We start from the raw sequence: 16,182 nt of genomic DNA, 5'->3' as shown, positions 1-16,182 counted from the left end.
GCATTTACCATTAGCAATTATAATGATTCAACTCTTTCCTCCTGAAAGAGCAATTGTGGCTCTTCATAATAAAACAACCTGCTGCTCACAAGTTATGAAGAGTTGATTCTTAGGTTATTAAACTGTATTATGCTAATACCTGGGGTTTGTAAGGGTTGAGTTATACTTTTTGTTCAATGGCAATGATAGCAATATAATCCACATTTATTACAGCTATTAATGGCTTTACTGACTGGCTGACCTACCGTTCAGCTTATGCAAATCTATATAACCCTCATCATTTGTCAACAAAGCACCGCTAAACAGCCTCAATTTCAAAATTGCTCCATAACTAAATAGCTTATCTTAGTTATATTGTTATTTAGAAATTAACACAAATTGTACACAAATCAGTAACAACAATGAAATCGAACATAACATGATAAAAATCAATTTATCCCTACATACCAGTTTCTCCTTTGAAAGATATGCTCCAAAATATTTAGATATAATTGCAGCATATTGGAGTAGCACTTTGTTTATGGTCTGGAAATAAAGAACAGAAAATTGGTTAAACATCCAAACTATAGTTTGTACAATAATCTAGATCCAGTGTATCTAAATGGTATTGAATTGCCTAATTAAGAAGGCTGTATCCTGTAGGTGTATCATATTCCATACTAGACAATGGCCATTACTGTTGAAAAAAATTTGAATTAGTTAATTAACTTACATTTGCAAACCGCCTCATGAAATGTGCTAAAGCTTGAGGGTTGGGGCACTCCAGTTTCTTGATGATCTCAAAGCTCTGATTCAGTTGTGTAAAAACATCCACCACAGAGCAAGAGAACAGGGCATGCTCCGATGTTGGTTGGAACTAAGGGAGAGAAAAAATAAGTCTCCTACAGTATATAATATGCTGAACGTTTTATTAGAGTTGTAAATATGAAATTCCTATTTCAAGGGCACAATAATACTATAAGACGCAAGGGAATTTTTTTTTTTTTTTTCAGGAATAGTAAAGCAAATTGTCTATTCTGCACTTACCCCATCCTTCTTGTCTCTCTCCAGTGCTCCATGGAGAAATTCCATCGAAACATCCTCATTTTCATCCAACCACTGAATGACAAAGGCCTCAAACCACCTGTCACATATTATATCCATTCATATTCATATTATATTCTTAAGTAGCATTAACATAATGTTCACTTCAGTAAATCTGGTTACAGTTTTTAAATGTAACTACTCTTGGCATCGTTTTAATGACCATTTTGTTTTACAGACTCTAGGACCATCTTCCTATTCTGGAATTACTACACTTAAACAATTGGTATTGTTTCCTGTAAACTGCAATTTACTGTATATAACATCAAACTGATGCTAGGAACATGAAAGCACTTCCATGCGTGGCTCTCTGGAACGTTCCTGAACTTTGGAAGGTAATTGAGTCAGGGTAAGCCTCATTATGTGCACTGAAATCCATTTGTACCATTAACTCTATTCAACTCAGTCAGTCACATTTTAGTTTGAAAAAGTAGGGCAGGGCAAATTCTCTTATGAATGAGGCTGAGTTAATTCAGCATTCCATTGAAGGAATTTTTGACCAGGCTGCTTGCTCAGAAAGCATTTCCAACTTCCTCCTAGAATAATAAAAGCCACAGATTTTTAAAGTTAGGATGTTGTCTTTAGTCATTTTCTGAGTACAGAACAAGATGCAGATTTATTCATTTATTTGTATTGATGCTGCGTGTTATTAGTGTCCCTACAAAAAAACTGCACATAAAACCGTAAAGGGTAAGTAGCAAGGTTCCGAAAAACTATAGCGTTACACGTCCCCATGTGTTGCTACAAGTGCTCTGGCTTTTCTGTTTCGTACCACATCATGGATCGTTATTGCTGTGTTACCTGTTTGACAGTGTGGGCAACATTCCTTACACTATCAGGGCACTAGAGCGGCCATTTTGAAAAGACTTTTGAAACAGACTTTAAAAGTTACGTGTAAAAAGTTGTCAGGATGTTAAGATTGAAAATAAATCACAGGTATGTTATTTAAATATGATATTTTGACAAGCCTGTCCTACTTTGGTAGTGCTCCCCCGTGTCCTGACATAACTAATTAAGTAATGGTAAAGATTATTACAGGCACAACTATCTTTTAAACAGAAGGATGCAGCAATACATGTATCTGTTTTGTCTTCAGCCAGTAAATCAGAGAACATCGTTCCCAGGGATTTTGACACAGTATAGCAGTTTATCGAGCATGCTAACTATTTTTCTACAGCACTAAGGGAACGTCTTGTTTCCACTTTCAGGCTTAATATTTCATGTGATAAGAGATTAGGTAAAATGCTGACCAATCACTTGTTTTGATTCTGGATTAAGAGCTCTTGAAAGGTATGTATGATGGGCTGTTATGGTTACATACAGCTTAGTTGTTTTGATTAATTTATTATGTCAAGAACTGTACAGATTTAGCAGTTTTTTGTTATGCTGTAAATATCAGTTCATTTGAGGTGACCAAACTGAGGCAACCACTTAACTTTTTGTGGATGAAAAAACAACCACTGAAGAGACCTGGGAATGACCTAGAAAGGTGACATTTTAATACAGTGGATTTAACAAGGGGATTAATTAGACTGGTCACTACTGTACAGACATGCAGTCCTTCTACAGGTGTAGCACCTATACAGAGGGGGATTTCAAATGAAAATGGGACAGCAGTGACTGCAGCTAAGCTACAGTTACAGATGGAAACAGTCATTATTATTTGCTAGTTCTACATTCATTTGGCGTATATTGGAAATGCTGGTGGCAAAACTCAGTTCCTGACAAACGGTATGAATACTGAATTCCAGTTTAAGAATCAGTGATCTGTGTTCAGAGTTCTAATTTCTAACTGAAGGTGGTAAAAAAATAAATAAAAAATTGCTGTGATTTGTATATCGCATTTATAAAGTATTAATACTTACAAAGAATATTCTGGCACTGTATCCTTAAAGGCAGGGAGATCACGTACATATTCATTATAAAACCATTTCACTTTGAAATGCAAGTTCATGTACTCTGTGCTCTTGCATAGACGTTGCTTCTCGTGCTCTGCATGAAGAATACAAGAAAGTAATCTCTTAATACAACTTTTTTTATATATGTTAAAATGTATGGAGGGCTTACAGTTCCTTTAGCACATTCTGAATACAGATTTATTCTGTATTTATACCCTTCCCTGCTTTAAAAAACATCAACATGTCTGCAGTTTAATAATACCAACACAAATTGACATTTTCCATTCATTAGGGGGCTGGGGGACTATTTGAGGCTCAGGTTAGTGAAATATTAAGAATGATTATGTATAGCATGCCAGTAAAAATCTTATGGAGTGTGAAAACAGGGTGAAATACACATTTCCCAGAAGTAAATACAAATGATCTTGAAGTCTTGTCCCCCCCCCTTCTAGCTACTCGGTAAATAAAATTGCAAGCAACTCTTATTTTTCTATCCACTCATTTCAAATACCACGATCCACAGTGGCAGGCTAAAACAAACAACGGGCACCATGAGGGGTAATATGAAACAGAACACACATGATGTGGGTCATACCGGTAATCCTCTCTGCTTCTATGCGGCCTGGCACCGAAGCTAATAAAGAAAATGCTGACACTTCATTTCAAATTATTTGCACAAGCCTACTTAAATGAATTAGTCTATTTACTGAAGAAAAATAACCAACAAGTGTATTAAAACACCACCAGATATGAATACAGATATGAATAATTTGAATACATGAGCTGCTTAACAATGCTAACAATTGCGTTGATTTACGAAATAATTTTAATATCTTAATATCTTTAATATCTTTTAATATTCTTGCTACTATTTCTTTTGTTTGTGTGGGAATTTAAAAGGAAATCCGTGTTCGTTGTCAGATTTTATCAGGAGTTAATTTGCACTTGGAAAATGAGGGTTTTATTTAATGAAAAGTATACAATTCACCTTGTAACAGCATTTAAGTTCTTTGGTGTAAAAAAAAAAAACAAACAACCCCCCCCCCCCCCCCCCCCCCCCCCCCCCCCCCCCTCCCCCCCCCCCCCCCAAAAAAAAAAAACAAAACCCCCCCCCCCCCCCCCCCCCCCCCCCCAACACACTACACTATGGCTTTGCTACGAGCGGCAGCAGTTGCAAAATATACCCCCAAATGAGGGTAAATAACTGATGGTAATTAATTAATTAATTAATTAATTAATTAATTTTAAATCTGTGCCGTTTGATTTATACTAAAGCGGCAGGTAATCGTACATCAGCATTTTATATGTGACATTTTCTAAATGAATGTACATTCTGGATTTAAAAAAAGCACAGTTTTACTAATTATACACAAAATAGGTATTCCCATTATTTTTTATTTGCACTTGGCTGCTGCTAGCAGGTGGGACAGCTGTCTCCCTCTACCCTAGTAGTTTCCATAACAGTGGATTCTGCTTCCATTCATTTTTCTTGATCTTGTTAACATGCATTTTGATTAACAAGTTCCCCTTATCTAATGACCTGAGACAATTAAGCTTTTTAATGAGAAATGTGTTCATTAACGACCTCAGCGACTCAATTCCAAAGCATTAATGGATTCATTTTATTAACAAATTTCGTTTGAAAAATCACTCGCTACTAAAGCTGTTACTACTATACCACGAGTTCGATACAATAATACTAGTTCTTGAAAATCCTGCCCACATTATCTAGATAATGTGCAGTAGCAAAGAGTTTTTAAGAGGAACCACAAATGATCAAGAAGAAGCTATTCTGTGATATACTGTATAAAAAAGTATGCCCGCTTTACAGAATTTGAAACTGAGTGCAGGGTCACACGAGTAGATGAAGTCCCATAAGTGTAGTGCATTTAATTTGGTAAACAGAAAAAACCCCATTAAGCAACAGTGCTTGTTTTAGGGTGTCTCCCAGAAGCATAGTTATCATTATTCACAAGTTCAGTTTCTCCTTTCATTTTACTGTCTCAAATGTACTGCTCAGGTTGCAGAGTTTTTAGGTAAGAAAAAGAGCTGGATTTTAGGAAAGAGCTTCATTTTAAGTGGATCTCAGAGACAGACTTGAAAAAAAATCAACTACAAAAATCAACTACACTCTAAATCAACCGCACCCTATTCATGACATCAACACCCCCTCCCCAGTATACAGTAAACAATGCAAACCCGTCTCATGTGTTGTGATATCTGAAGTCTGGGTTGATTGGTTTAGTGATCGTTCAGTCTAATTGGACTACTGAAATTGCCACGCAGAGAAAGCAGTATTTTATTGTTTTTTTTGTTTTTTTACGTACAGATTGAAAGACTTAATGAAATGCGACAGTTCCACTTTAATAAGTCTATTGTTTGTACTGGGGGCACTGATGCGTCACAGAAAACTTTACAAGCTGGCTGAGGAAGAAGTGACACCTTGGAGCCCCCAGCCCACACCCGCCAGGGAGCAGCTGCTCCGAGTGCAATTTCACTTCATTCTCATTTTCTGCGTCACAATTTCCCCCAGAATGAAACTTTTCCCTTCAGGTCAAACCTTTTGGTGAACGCAAAACTAATCTTCAATGTAAACAGCACAAAAGAACCCCAAAAAACTGCATACATAATTTTAATTAGTTCAATACAAGCTATAGAACACAGTCAACAAAGAAGAAAACATGTGCTTCTGAGGTAAATCATCCCAGGGTCCTAATAATAATAATAATAATAATAATAATAATAATAATAATAATAATAATAACAACAATTTATAAAATGCAGGCCTTGCTGGCCGCTACTCTCGGATATAAAGCCGGTGGTTCCACACCGACGGATTTATAAATCATGCTGTATGTCACAGACAATGAATGATCCCGTTAAGAGAAACACATCAATCTGAACTGCAGGATTGGGTTTAAAAGGTTAACAGAGCAACTGAATATAAAACAATCTTAACATTTTTTAGGAACCTGTGAATTGCTATTAAAAAGGGAACATGTCATGGTCAATGGTGTTCTAATGCATTGTACATCACACAAATGTTGGCAAATGACACTGCGCATCCCTTTAACTGAAATCTCGTTATGCAATGCCACCTTGAAATCATATGCCAATGCATAACAGGCAGACGGTAAACCTGGGGGAAAATCCCTTCATCAATCTAAAAAGACTGGAATTACACACAGCAAAAACTAAAACAGGCTTATCCTGCATCCTCGCTCCCCCACACAACCTGCTTCAAATGCCAATAACACTATAGCACGCCTATAGGAAGACATATCAGAACAAAACATACTGGTAAATGTTTAAATAAATGGAAAATGCATAAAAAAATAAGAAAAAAAGATAGAAACTTTTGATAAATGTTCATCGGAATTGCAGCAGCACAACATATAAGGCTTTGGGATAGACATCTATGGAATAACTGCTGCAGCGAAGTTCTTCTGCTTGCAGTTTGGTTAGTAAACATGGACACTAGAAATATGATGGAGCAGTAGTACTCAAAGTGCATCTTTCAAAACTGTACATGCTACACCTACATATTGTAGCCAGATGATCCATATGTTATCTGTCAATCTGCAATCTGAATCTTTAAAACATCATTGTGCTCAACCCAGCACCCAGGTTCCAATGGTATGAACTTGATGAGAGGAAAATGAATTATATTACATACACATTAAACGTTCCATCTGTACACTTTTCCTGGGTTTGTCAGCAAGCTTTGTGATTTAAACCTTGCATCTTCCTACAGTTTGGTTTACTGTTGGATGCTTCCTTTTTGATAACAACATTTGTCACTAATTGACCTGACCTGGAATCGATCCTTGTAGAACAGATCCAGCAGGCACATGTAATCATTTTGTAAATGTCCCTCTCCTGGGTGCAGAGGGATGACTGCCTCAAATGTGTCAGCTCAGCTGGCACAGATTTTTTCCTCCAATGCCCTTAAACCCTGAACATGCATGGCTGAAACCTGAAAAACTCACAATTGCAATTCCCAGGCTGACTGGCAGAGCTACAGTGAAGTACAATACAAAGCTCATGGCATCAGCACTTTCACATGTGTAAAACTGGAATCACTTCTAAACAAGAGTGCCTAAAATAAGTTAAGAGAGACCCAGATGGATGAACATCTAACAAAGTGTAAGTGTAACACAAAAAACTGCATGTGATTCTCCTAATGCACTTATTTGTATTTTGCTAAACAATAATCAAAACTGCCTAATTAATTCAAAAACATATTGAATATCACAAATTGATTTTTAAAAAAATACAAAATGAATCAATGCACTTTTACTAACCACTCTAAAAGACACTAGACTAGATGGCACAGTTAAACAGATTGCTATTGCTAGTCCCTGATTATCTCCAAGAAATAAAACCACCCTTCTAGAAAACATGTCAAGTGTGGTCTGAAGATCCTAGTTTGCAATACTAGCCTTCATGGTCCATAAAAGTGATTCCATTGACCTCTTTCTGCATCAGTCCAGCAAGCTGTACAATTGTAAACATGGGAGCTCATCATCTTACAGATGATCTATTGAGGATACTAAATAAATATGTATTGCCAATAAACACTGGGTTATGCATGCCATGAGCAATAACGTATCGATGACCCCAAATGCCAAATAAAGCCAGTTGACAAGCATAGTGCTTTTTTCATCTATTTTGTTGACAACCCAGCTATTATTATTCTGTGTACTATTTCAATTTTTTGAGAAACGTAACCTTTCAGCCAGAAAACTACATGCATTATGAATTACAACTTGACCTACCCAAGTCAATATTTCATGAACACTACCTTATTGTTTTGCTGAAAACAAAGCAAAGGTTATAGGTCACATGGGTTCAGGGAATCTTTTTTTTGTTGTTCTTACAAATATTTCCATTATTCACTTCTAAACCACCTCATCTTGTTTTACAAGTTTTCTAAGTGAAAAGTGAGTTTTACAACCTTTCATGTTTAGAATAAATACAAATTGCCATTGACAGGCTTTTCTTAATTTCTTATTGCATCTGCTAAAAATTCTGCAAAGTGGCAAGAAATTCAAAACATTTTCAGGCGCAACTGTAACTTCTCAGCCGAACTGATAAGCAATCCCAGTTAAACCCTTGGCTTTATTTTTTCCCTTGAGAGGCTTTTTTTCAGAACTGCCTTGCTACAGAATTCAGATGAAAGTAACAGCCTATGAGTCTTCATAACAAAATCCAGAGGGAGTGAGAAGCAGCCTGATTGTGCTGACAGCCATCCCATTTTTAATATGAGGTCAGTTTATCATTAATTCCTGCGTTCTAAAAATAGTCTGATGACCATAATTTATATATGCACGAATCCTGCACAGATTTATGTTGCTTTCTCATAAACACTCAAGGCTTTTTCAAAGTCTTAAACACGCATCTTGAATAAAATATACTGCTTAATGTGGATATACACAATGCTTTAAAATGTAGCCTCCTGAAAAACCCAAGAGCACAAACAAAGCAGAAAAAAACTATCACTCAGTTTATTTGCGTTTCTTTCAGAATATGTTCATATAATGTTATTTTGTTATTGTTTGCATTGGCTTTTTGCTAGAAGAACACAAAATTCAAAGGGTGAAGATTTTTGAAGGGTTTACCAGCTAAACGAGTAGAGTGGTTTGGTTGGGCTAATCCCTGTACTCTATCACTCGCTCTCAAGTTGGGTTGCATCGCGATACATTCAGCCAGAGGTGCAATTGATCTTGAATAATCTGGCTCCTGCTAAACTGAATCCTCTACAAGGCTGATTTCTAATTGGGTTTGCTTTGGGTCAATTGTTAGGGAAGCATGCATGGGTTAGGTTGGATCAAGATCATGGACATGTGACCATTGGGGGAGCAGACAGAGCCTTAGGCCTCTGATCAGGGTTGATGCTATTGGGGGTTGTTTTAAATAAAAAAAGTGTAGCAAGTTCCAGATTTAAGGCAGGTAGAGACTGATCTTTTATCTCTCTGCATCCTGAAAAGTGCTTGCGATAATACATTAAGGAGTATGAAAATAAATGGAAGAACAGAAACAAGTAGCCTACTAAATCACAACAATTAAGTACACGATTAAAAAATGGCATATAAACTCATACGCTACAGAGTTTAAACTAACTGCGATTGATCAGGTGGAAAATGGTGAGAAGCTTTCAGAAATATTGATGGGCTCCAGTGGTTTGAATCACAAGATGTGACTACAATTCAAATTCCTTATTTGAAGTCTTTAATTGCTTTTGAAAAGAAAGTATGAAAGAAAACAAAAGTAGCAGGTAGGCTCTGCGTTTTACTTGCAGCCTGTCCTACACTAATCACTTCCGCCAATTTTAAAAGTATTTATTTCTGTTAAGCGTGTGCAGTATATGTAGGGTACTGTATAGTATCATAACGTGTCAATGTGGCACCATGATCTACTTTGTGATAATTGTGTGCCCAAGTAAGCTACGGTAAAAAGAAAATAATAAGAATAAAATAAAAAAGTGCTAAAAATCATTTTGTTTCAATTTAAAATATATATATATATATATATATATATATATATATATATATATATATATATATATATATATATATATATACACACACATATATATATATATTTTTGCTTGTACAATGCATTATTTGTGTTACCGGTAGCCTATAGGATAAAGTGATAAGAAGATATGCAAGGTATTCACTTGATTTTACCACTGTACTGTTTTCAGTTTTACCCATTCCCACCCACCAGCTCACCATGTGTCTCGTTGAGTCTCCCAGAATTTCGGTAGCTTTACTATATTTATAAATAATTAGTCAGACCTGTTTTATTGGTAAATATATGTAAAACAAAGACATTCTACAGTGTATTCCACTTAGCAATGCTTTTTTCTGCTTACATAAATACTTATATAACGTGCTACAGTGTGGAGGCTTGGCACAACATCATCGCCGCTGTACAAAAGAGCCAGGCCCCTTTGCATGTTTAGTTCTTCAGCTTTTTACCTCAGCTTGACTGCAAGCTCACAACCCTTAATTGTAAGACATTACCCAGCTCTCTCACTCTGAGTTTATTGTATTGTTCGTAGAGCAATTTGGGACCGATCAAGTATTAGCATCGATCAACTTAAATAACCTCAAGGTTGCTTAGACGTGCAATGTTAATTCAGCATTATCTTACCAGCAGTTATATATATACAGTATACAGCCTGTGAATGTATCCATTAGCTAAGAGGCCTCATTACCATCAGTGAAATACAATTCATCCAAGGCTACAGCTTTAAAATATCATAAAAGGTCACCTACTGACAGCTCTTTGTTTTAGGTGTATAATATTACAATCCACAATTGTTTGTGAACAGACATATCATATCCAGAATTAAAACATTTGAATTCTACAGTTACTGAATCATTGCATTAGAGAATACTAAAAGAAATCAAATGCTAGCAATTATAATTTAATTACTGACATTTTAGGATCCAAATTAGAAGTTTAAAATGACAAGTTAAATGGATAAAAACAGGTATAATATTACTATTATTATAGGCTGCAAGTCAGTTTTTGTGGTAAATGAACACAGACTTTTTCAGCTTTACATCCATATGAAACATACTGTAAATTTAGCTTCAGCATTTTACCAGCATCCCATAGAATAGGGCATTTTAAAATGTTCAGGATTCAGCACATCAAACTTTATTTATTATTTTGGTTCCCTGGTTTTCTAAGTTTTGTCAATGTGTCTCATTAATTAACATACTAGTTTACTGTAAAAAAAAAAAAAAAAAAAAAGCTTTATTATGCTTTACTGCATAACTGACTGGACCATTTAACCACATTCCTTCCTTTTAGTGACACCCCCATGACAGCTTGTGACTGAGTCCAGAAGATGCATCAATGACTTCATGACACACTCCAATAGAATAATGAGAAAACGGTTCTACTAACACCTAACTATATTTTATTGCTTCTTATATACACAATGGTATGCACACTCTTCTGCTGTTTTATGCTTGCTCTATTCTCTTTCCATGTGTTCTTGACATAGAAGGTCAGTCCTTTGAACATGTTCCACTTCATTAGTTTACACTCCAAGAGATTCTATTAACCTGAACAAGTTTGAAGTAACCAATCAGAAACTAGGGAACATATTTGGGCCTATACAGATTAATTATGAATAACAAACCACCTCAGGTATTCAGTCTAGAAAATTGCTTCCCTGAACATCTTTAAGTTGGGGGGGGGCAACACATTGCAATAAGGTTTTGTGGTCTATTTTGTTCAGTATGCATCAGGTTTGGCAGCTCATTCCCACAGCAATATATTGTCATCCACTGGTAGTGTTCTCTTACAGAAGTATTTCACATTTTAGTAATTATTTAGCCTCATTATCAAAGTAATGTTCCACAAGCATGTCCAAGGTTATCCTATACGAGTCCTGGGTGGCTGTTTATCACATTCTTCCATAGTTTCAGAAATCAGGACTTATTTACATACTAGTCTGGCTACATTCCCTAAAGGTAGCAGCTGCTTCAGGCAAGTTCCTCTGTCACCAACGGCTTCCTGCCTGTCACTCTGTATACTACACAGACGTGTTTCTGCTGCTACATGCAGCAGGAGATTGTCACTATCACCTGCAAGCTTGGCTGAAGCACCAGGGGGGAGAAAGCTAAATAAAACCAAATCATCTTATATTTATATCATTTTAATGGAAACATTTACTGTATAGCGGGGATGTCCAGTACAGGCTAAAATCCATTTTAAGGTAATGCTGTTAATGTTTGTAACGCATTAAGGCACAAGAATGGTGCATTTCAGAATAATGTTTTTTTGAGGGGAAGAAAAACATATAAAACAGCATGGCTGCTTGACAACTACACCTAAGGCCAACCAAAGCCAAACGTTCAGTAGGGAAGCACTAGTTTAAACTGAAGGTGGATATGTACAGGGGATATTAGGTACCACATACACATCCTGCACATTACAGGAACACATGCTTTTTGCCAACCTGATTCCTTACTTTTTGTGTGGTATGTGATTGCTAGTGATATGTGTGGTATATGATTGCCACCTGCTGAGAATCTTCCTTGAATTCTTCTTTCCACAGATTTTCCTCCAGTTATCAAAATCGATGAAAGTCTGATGAAGGACATGTGGACTGTAGGCAGAGGAAGACTTTCAGGACTGGAATTTATCATAAATTATGACCTCAACCAATCTGAAAATTCTCAAAGCACATTCCCCCCTGGCCAGGCTTCTCCTGTTATCAATACTTGAAGGATATCATTCATAAATGGCGCTTTGTTTTAGGCTGCCATCAGTATAAAACCAGGAATAGTCAATACATGTTGGGTTCACATACCTCTGCCCACTTCTGCCTACTACTCACAATGCAGCAGACTAAGGCTGATCACTATGCAGGACATTGACAGGAAAAAGGGCCAAATCGCATGAATACTAGCCAGAAAGTCTCTCTCTATCATGTACGGTACACTAGCTGTAAGCATTATTCCATGGACTTATTTACAACCTACTAGGACTAGGAAATGCATAACTGATGCTGGCACCAAGACAAAAAAAAAAAAAGACAACAGAGATCAAATCCTCATCACAGGGCTAAACATGTGGAGACAAATACCACCAATATTAAACCTGCAAGTATTTCTTCTGAACAGCTTAATGAAAACGAAGATGAGGTGATATGCTAATCTATCACAACTCTGCTGTTTTAAATATAATTTATTCTTGCTACAGTATAGTAGACAGAAGCACTAATTTACAAACTAAAAAAGGAAGGAAGTGACCTTAAATCTATGTTTAAGAGCCTAATAGTTTATATATTCCACTAATTGTACTTTGAATATACAAAGCCCCTTTCACAATGGCATGCTCTACCCGGGTCAGAACCGGGTCGGATACGCGACTTCACACTGCTTTTGATAAATCAGAGTTGACCTGGGTGACAGATGTATCAACGCCCCAGAAGCAGCTTGTTACCGATGCTTCCACCGAAGCTTCTCTGGATTGAAACGTCGTCCCAAATGTTGATTAGACTAAACGTTTCTTCAGCCCTGCTGCAATCTGGCACATGGTGCGTCTCAAGCAACAAAAATATGGCTAAATAGAATAAACAAAACGTTCCTTGCAAAAGTGAAACCATCACGCAGGTGTGGCTGTTTGTTATTTCGTTGGCCGTCGTGCATTTTGTCTCGCTCAACCTGGGTCAAACCGTGTCAACCCATATCCTGAGGTGGGTCGCTGGGACCCAGGTAGCCAGAACTCGGGTCCAGACTTGGGTAGAAGTGCCATTGTAAAAGGGGCTTAAGATATACAATAAGCTCCTACAAACCTCAGAGGTCTGCAATTTATTCAAATCGTTGCAGCTAAGGTAGAAAACTGTTAAGGTGTAACTTCCTTTTGATTTCTTCCAGATGTATTTTTTTAATTGCCATGTGAAAAAGACACCTCCCGCACATCTGTAGCACAAACCATTTTTGAGCAAAAGGTTGGTTAACGTTAAAGGGGGTTCCCATCAACCACATGTTGACCTCTCTATAACTTTTGACCCCTTGACCTGTCTAAAAATGTAAATTTGAACTTGTTTGCCTGAAACAACCCTAAGAACTAAATCTGGTGTAAATCAGAGACAGTAGGGTATCAAATCCAACTTTTTTGGGGGCGATTTGTCATGGAATGACCCTATCACAACCTGGCTGAATCCCAACACAACGTGTCTCCTGATTGAACTTGACTTAAGAATATGCATATCTGCTTGAGCAGGGTCTAACTGAAAACTGATACCAAACCCAGAGAGAAAATGAAAACAAAAGAATCTGAGAGTAAGTACTGCTGACATAGCAAGAGCGAGTCAGGCTTCTCATTTATCAGGCTTATGGGCACCAAGTGAGGGCACAACACTACAGTGGGAAAAGCCAAAAAGAATACAAATTTAGTTACTCGCTTTGTCCTGTGTAACTAAACCAGTGACAAATATTGTGTATAAAACTAACTGACCTAATTTGTCATCTGATTCAAGATACACATGGCCATTGCAAACTGCATTTGTCTAGGAGCAGTCTAACGCAATTTACCAGGACTGTGAAACTGTCTGATTTCAGCAACAGTGGAGTTTTAATATTTGATAATATGGAGTTACTCTTTCAAGAAATGTAAATGATTCCAACCCAAATGAACTAGACTCACATAATGATGTTTCAAAGCAAGTGTAAGCTTGTGTCCCCAGTTTAAACTACATTTTGGGGAAAGCAAATAAGTCTGCCTTTTGATAAAGTAGAACACACATAAGGATGAGTAAACAGTCAACAAGTAAAATTGAATTTAATACTTTTAAAAATGTGGGAAATGCAGCTTAAAACAAAGTTTTTTTTAGTAAATTCAGCTGTAGTAAAACATGCTTTATTTCCCTTGGCTGGATAAGCAGTGTTCTGTGACTGGAAAACACTAATCCTTTTTAAGACCTGATGTGATTTATAAGCACAGAATACAAATGGCACTACTATAAAAGGCAGGCTTTATTGTTCATGATGTTATATTATTTTTTGTTAATAAATGCAAATGTAGTTTCCTAAAAAATGACATCTTTATAATAGTAATGACACTGTAATATTTTGTTTTACACAGACAAGAAAACTGATGGATGGATAATATTTATCCACTATCAGGGATTTCTTGCTGAACAGTGACACCACGTACAGAAACAGTCCTCACATGGTTCCTTCCAGGTACTGTGACATGAGCATACATATGCCTGCCAGTCATAAGCAGCAAGCCACACTGTTTGTGCCACAGTTTGTACACTAACACAGAGATACACAAACACACGCGCTGTCCTTAGGGGAAATAGGAAACCCATCACAGTGGAAGGTTGTCCCCTGCTATGCCTCATCACATCATGAAACAAACTGTATCTTCCCTTCAGATTTAATTATCCACAACGCAGCAGGGATTTCAAGAAATAACCTTGAATGTCAACTAAGTATGGTTGATAATTTGCTGAGAAAAAAAAGAAAACTGTTCTTGTGTCTTGTGATTTTTGATTACAAAGAGTATTGGGCTATATGTATTATTGTCCTGCCTATAAACAATTTAAAGCAAATGCATTCATTCTATTACAGCTTCCTACTAACACTGTTGGCTAGTTTCATGAGGCGAGTCAGTTGGCAAAAGCTAGAAATGCATTAAATCCTGTTGAAAGATTACAGCAATACACAAAAAAATCAGAGCAAAAGGTAATCTTTAATGAAAGAGTCTCTGTGCCTTCAAACAACATATGAATAATTAAAGCGTTGTAACAGAGTACAAATGCAGCTTATCAAAAAGCCCACTACTGTTCTTATTCTAATACAATACTATAAATCTGAATTAAAAACCTGGTCTGTTTTATCTCTCAATTTATGCCACCTGTGAAAACTGATTATTCTCCAACCAGAAAATTATTATTGTAGGAGTACAGATAATGCTATTACTCAGAGCAACCCTGGCTATAAAATCATACTAATTACATGGTGCTATAAATCTGTGCTGAATTCAAAGTACTAAAGGTTCATTAAAGTTCTAGTATAATTACTCAAAGTTCAATTGTTCAAAGCACTGACTCTGACAGACATATAAGGCACTGTTAAATTGCCTTATACATTTCTTACTTTAAAATAATACAATAATACAAACATTTCTCCTAGTTTCCAAAGGTTTTGTTTAAATGTACAATCTGTCTCCCCTACAAAACAAATGTTAGAGTAAAAATTTACAGAAACGCATATTTCATTCTCAGAAACCTGTGAAATATTAGGTCTTTTTTCTAACATGTTTAGATATTATACTAGACCCAGCTGGGTGCAAATTTGTGCCACCTAATTATAATTTACATTCATCATGGAAATGTGTTGTACGCTCATACTAGCAAGTTCACTCAATAGTGCTACAAAACTGTATTTTGTACCCACAACATCTGATCCACCACTTATTATGAACCATGCAATCTGCCATCTAGCACTTTAAATATAAACAGTAATGCTTAAACACTTCAAAAGAAAACTGTTGAAAATCATCATCAATGAGTGCTGTGATGGGATTCATAGCAAGCTAAAGTTTTTACCAGTATATCACCTGATCATTTTGTTATGCTGTATACTCAAAAACAATGTGCCACTCATATTTTCCAACAGCAAAGCAACAGTCTTTCCTGACAAGAAATGTATGGGTA

General features: G+C 36.5%; 1 protein-coding gene across 2 annotated transcripts in view; it reads right to left on the bottom strand.

Annotated features, from left to right (window-relative positions):
* The window catches only part of LOC121299143 (protein unc-13 homolog C-like), a 152,488-nt gene that overhangs the window by 25,453 nt on the left and 110,853 nt on the right, over positions 1-16,182 (bottom strand). For both annotated transcript variants that reach the window (XM_041226712.1, XM_041226713.1), the window contains 4 exons: positions 2,949-3,075; positions 1,027-1,123; positions 713-856; positions 448-525 (listed from right to left, as the gene is read on the bottom strand). In XM_041226712.1, the coding sequence (XP_041082646.1) occupies positions 448-525; positions 713-856; positions 1,027-1,123; positions 2,949-3,075 (446 nt within the window). The remainder of the gene's footprint in view (positions 1-447; positions 526-712; positions 857-1,026; positions 1,124-2,948; positions 3,076-16,182) is intronic.

Source organism: Polyodon spathula, chromosome 24, assembly GCF_017654505.1.
Source record: "Polyodon spathula isolate WHYD16114869_AA chromosome 24, ASM1765450v1, whole genome shotgun sequence".
Classification (NCBI taxonomy): domain Eukaryota; kingdom Metazoa; phylum Chordata; class Actinopteri; order Acipenseriformes; family Polyodontidae; genus Polyodon; species Polyodon spathula.
This window is presented reverse-complemented; position numbering and strand designations above follow the sequence as displayed.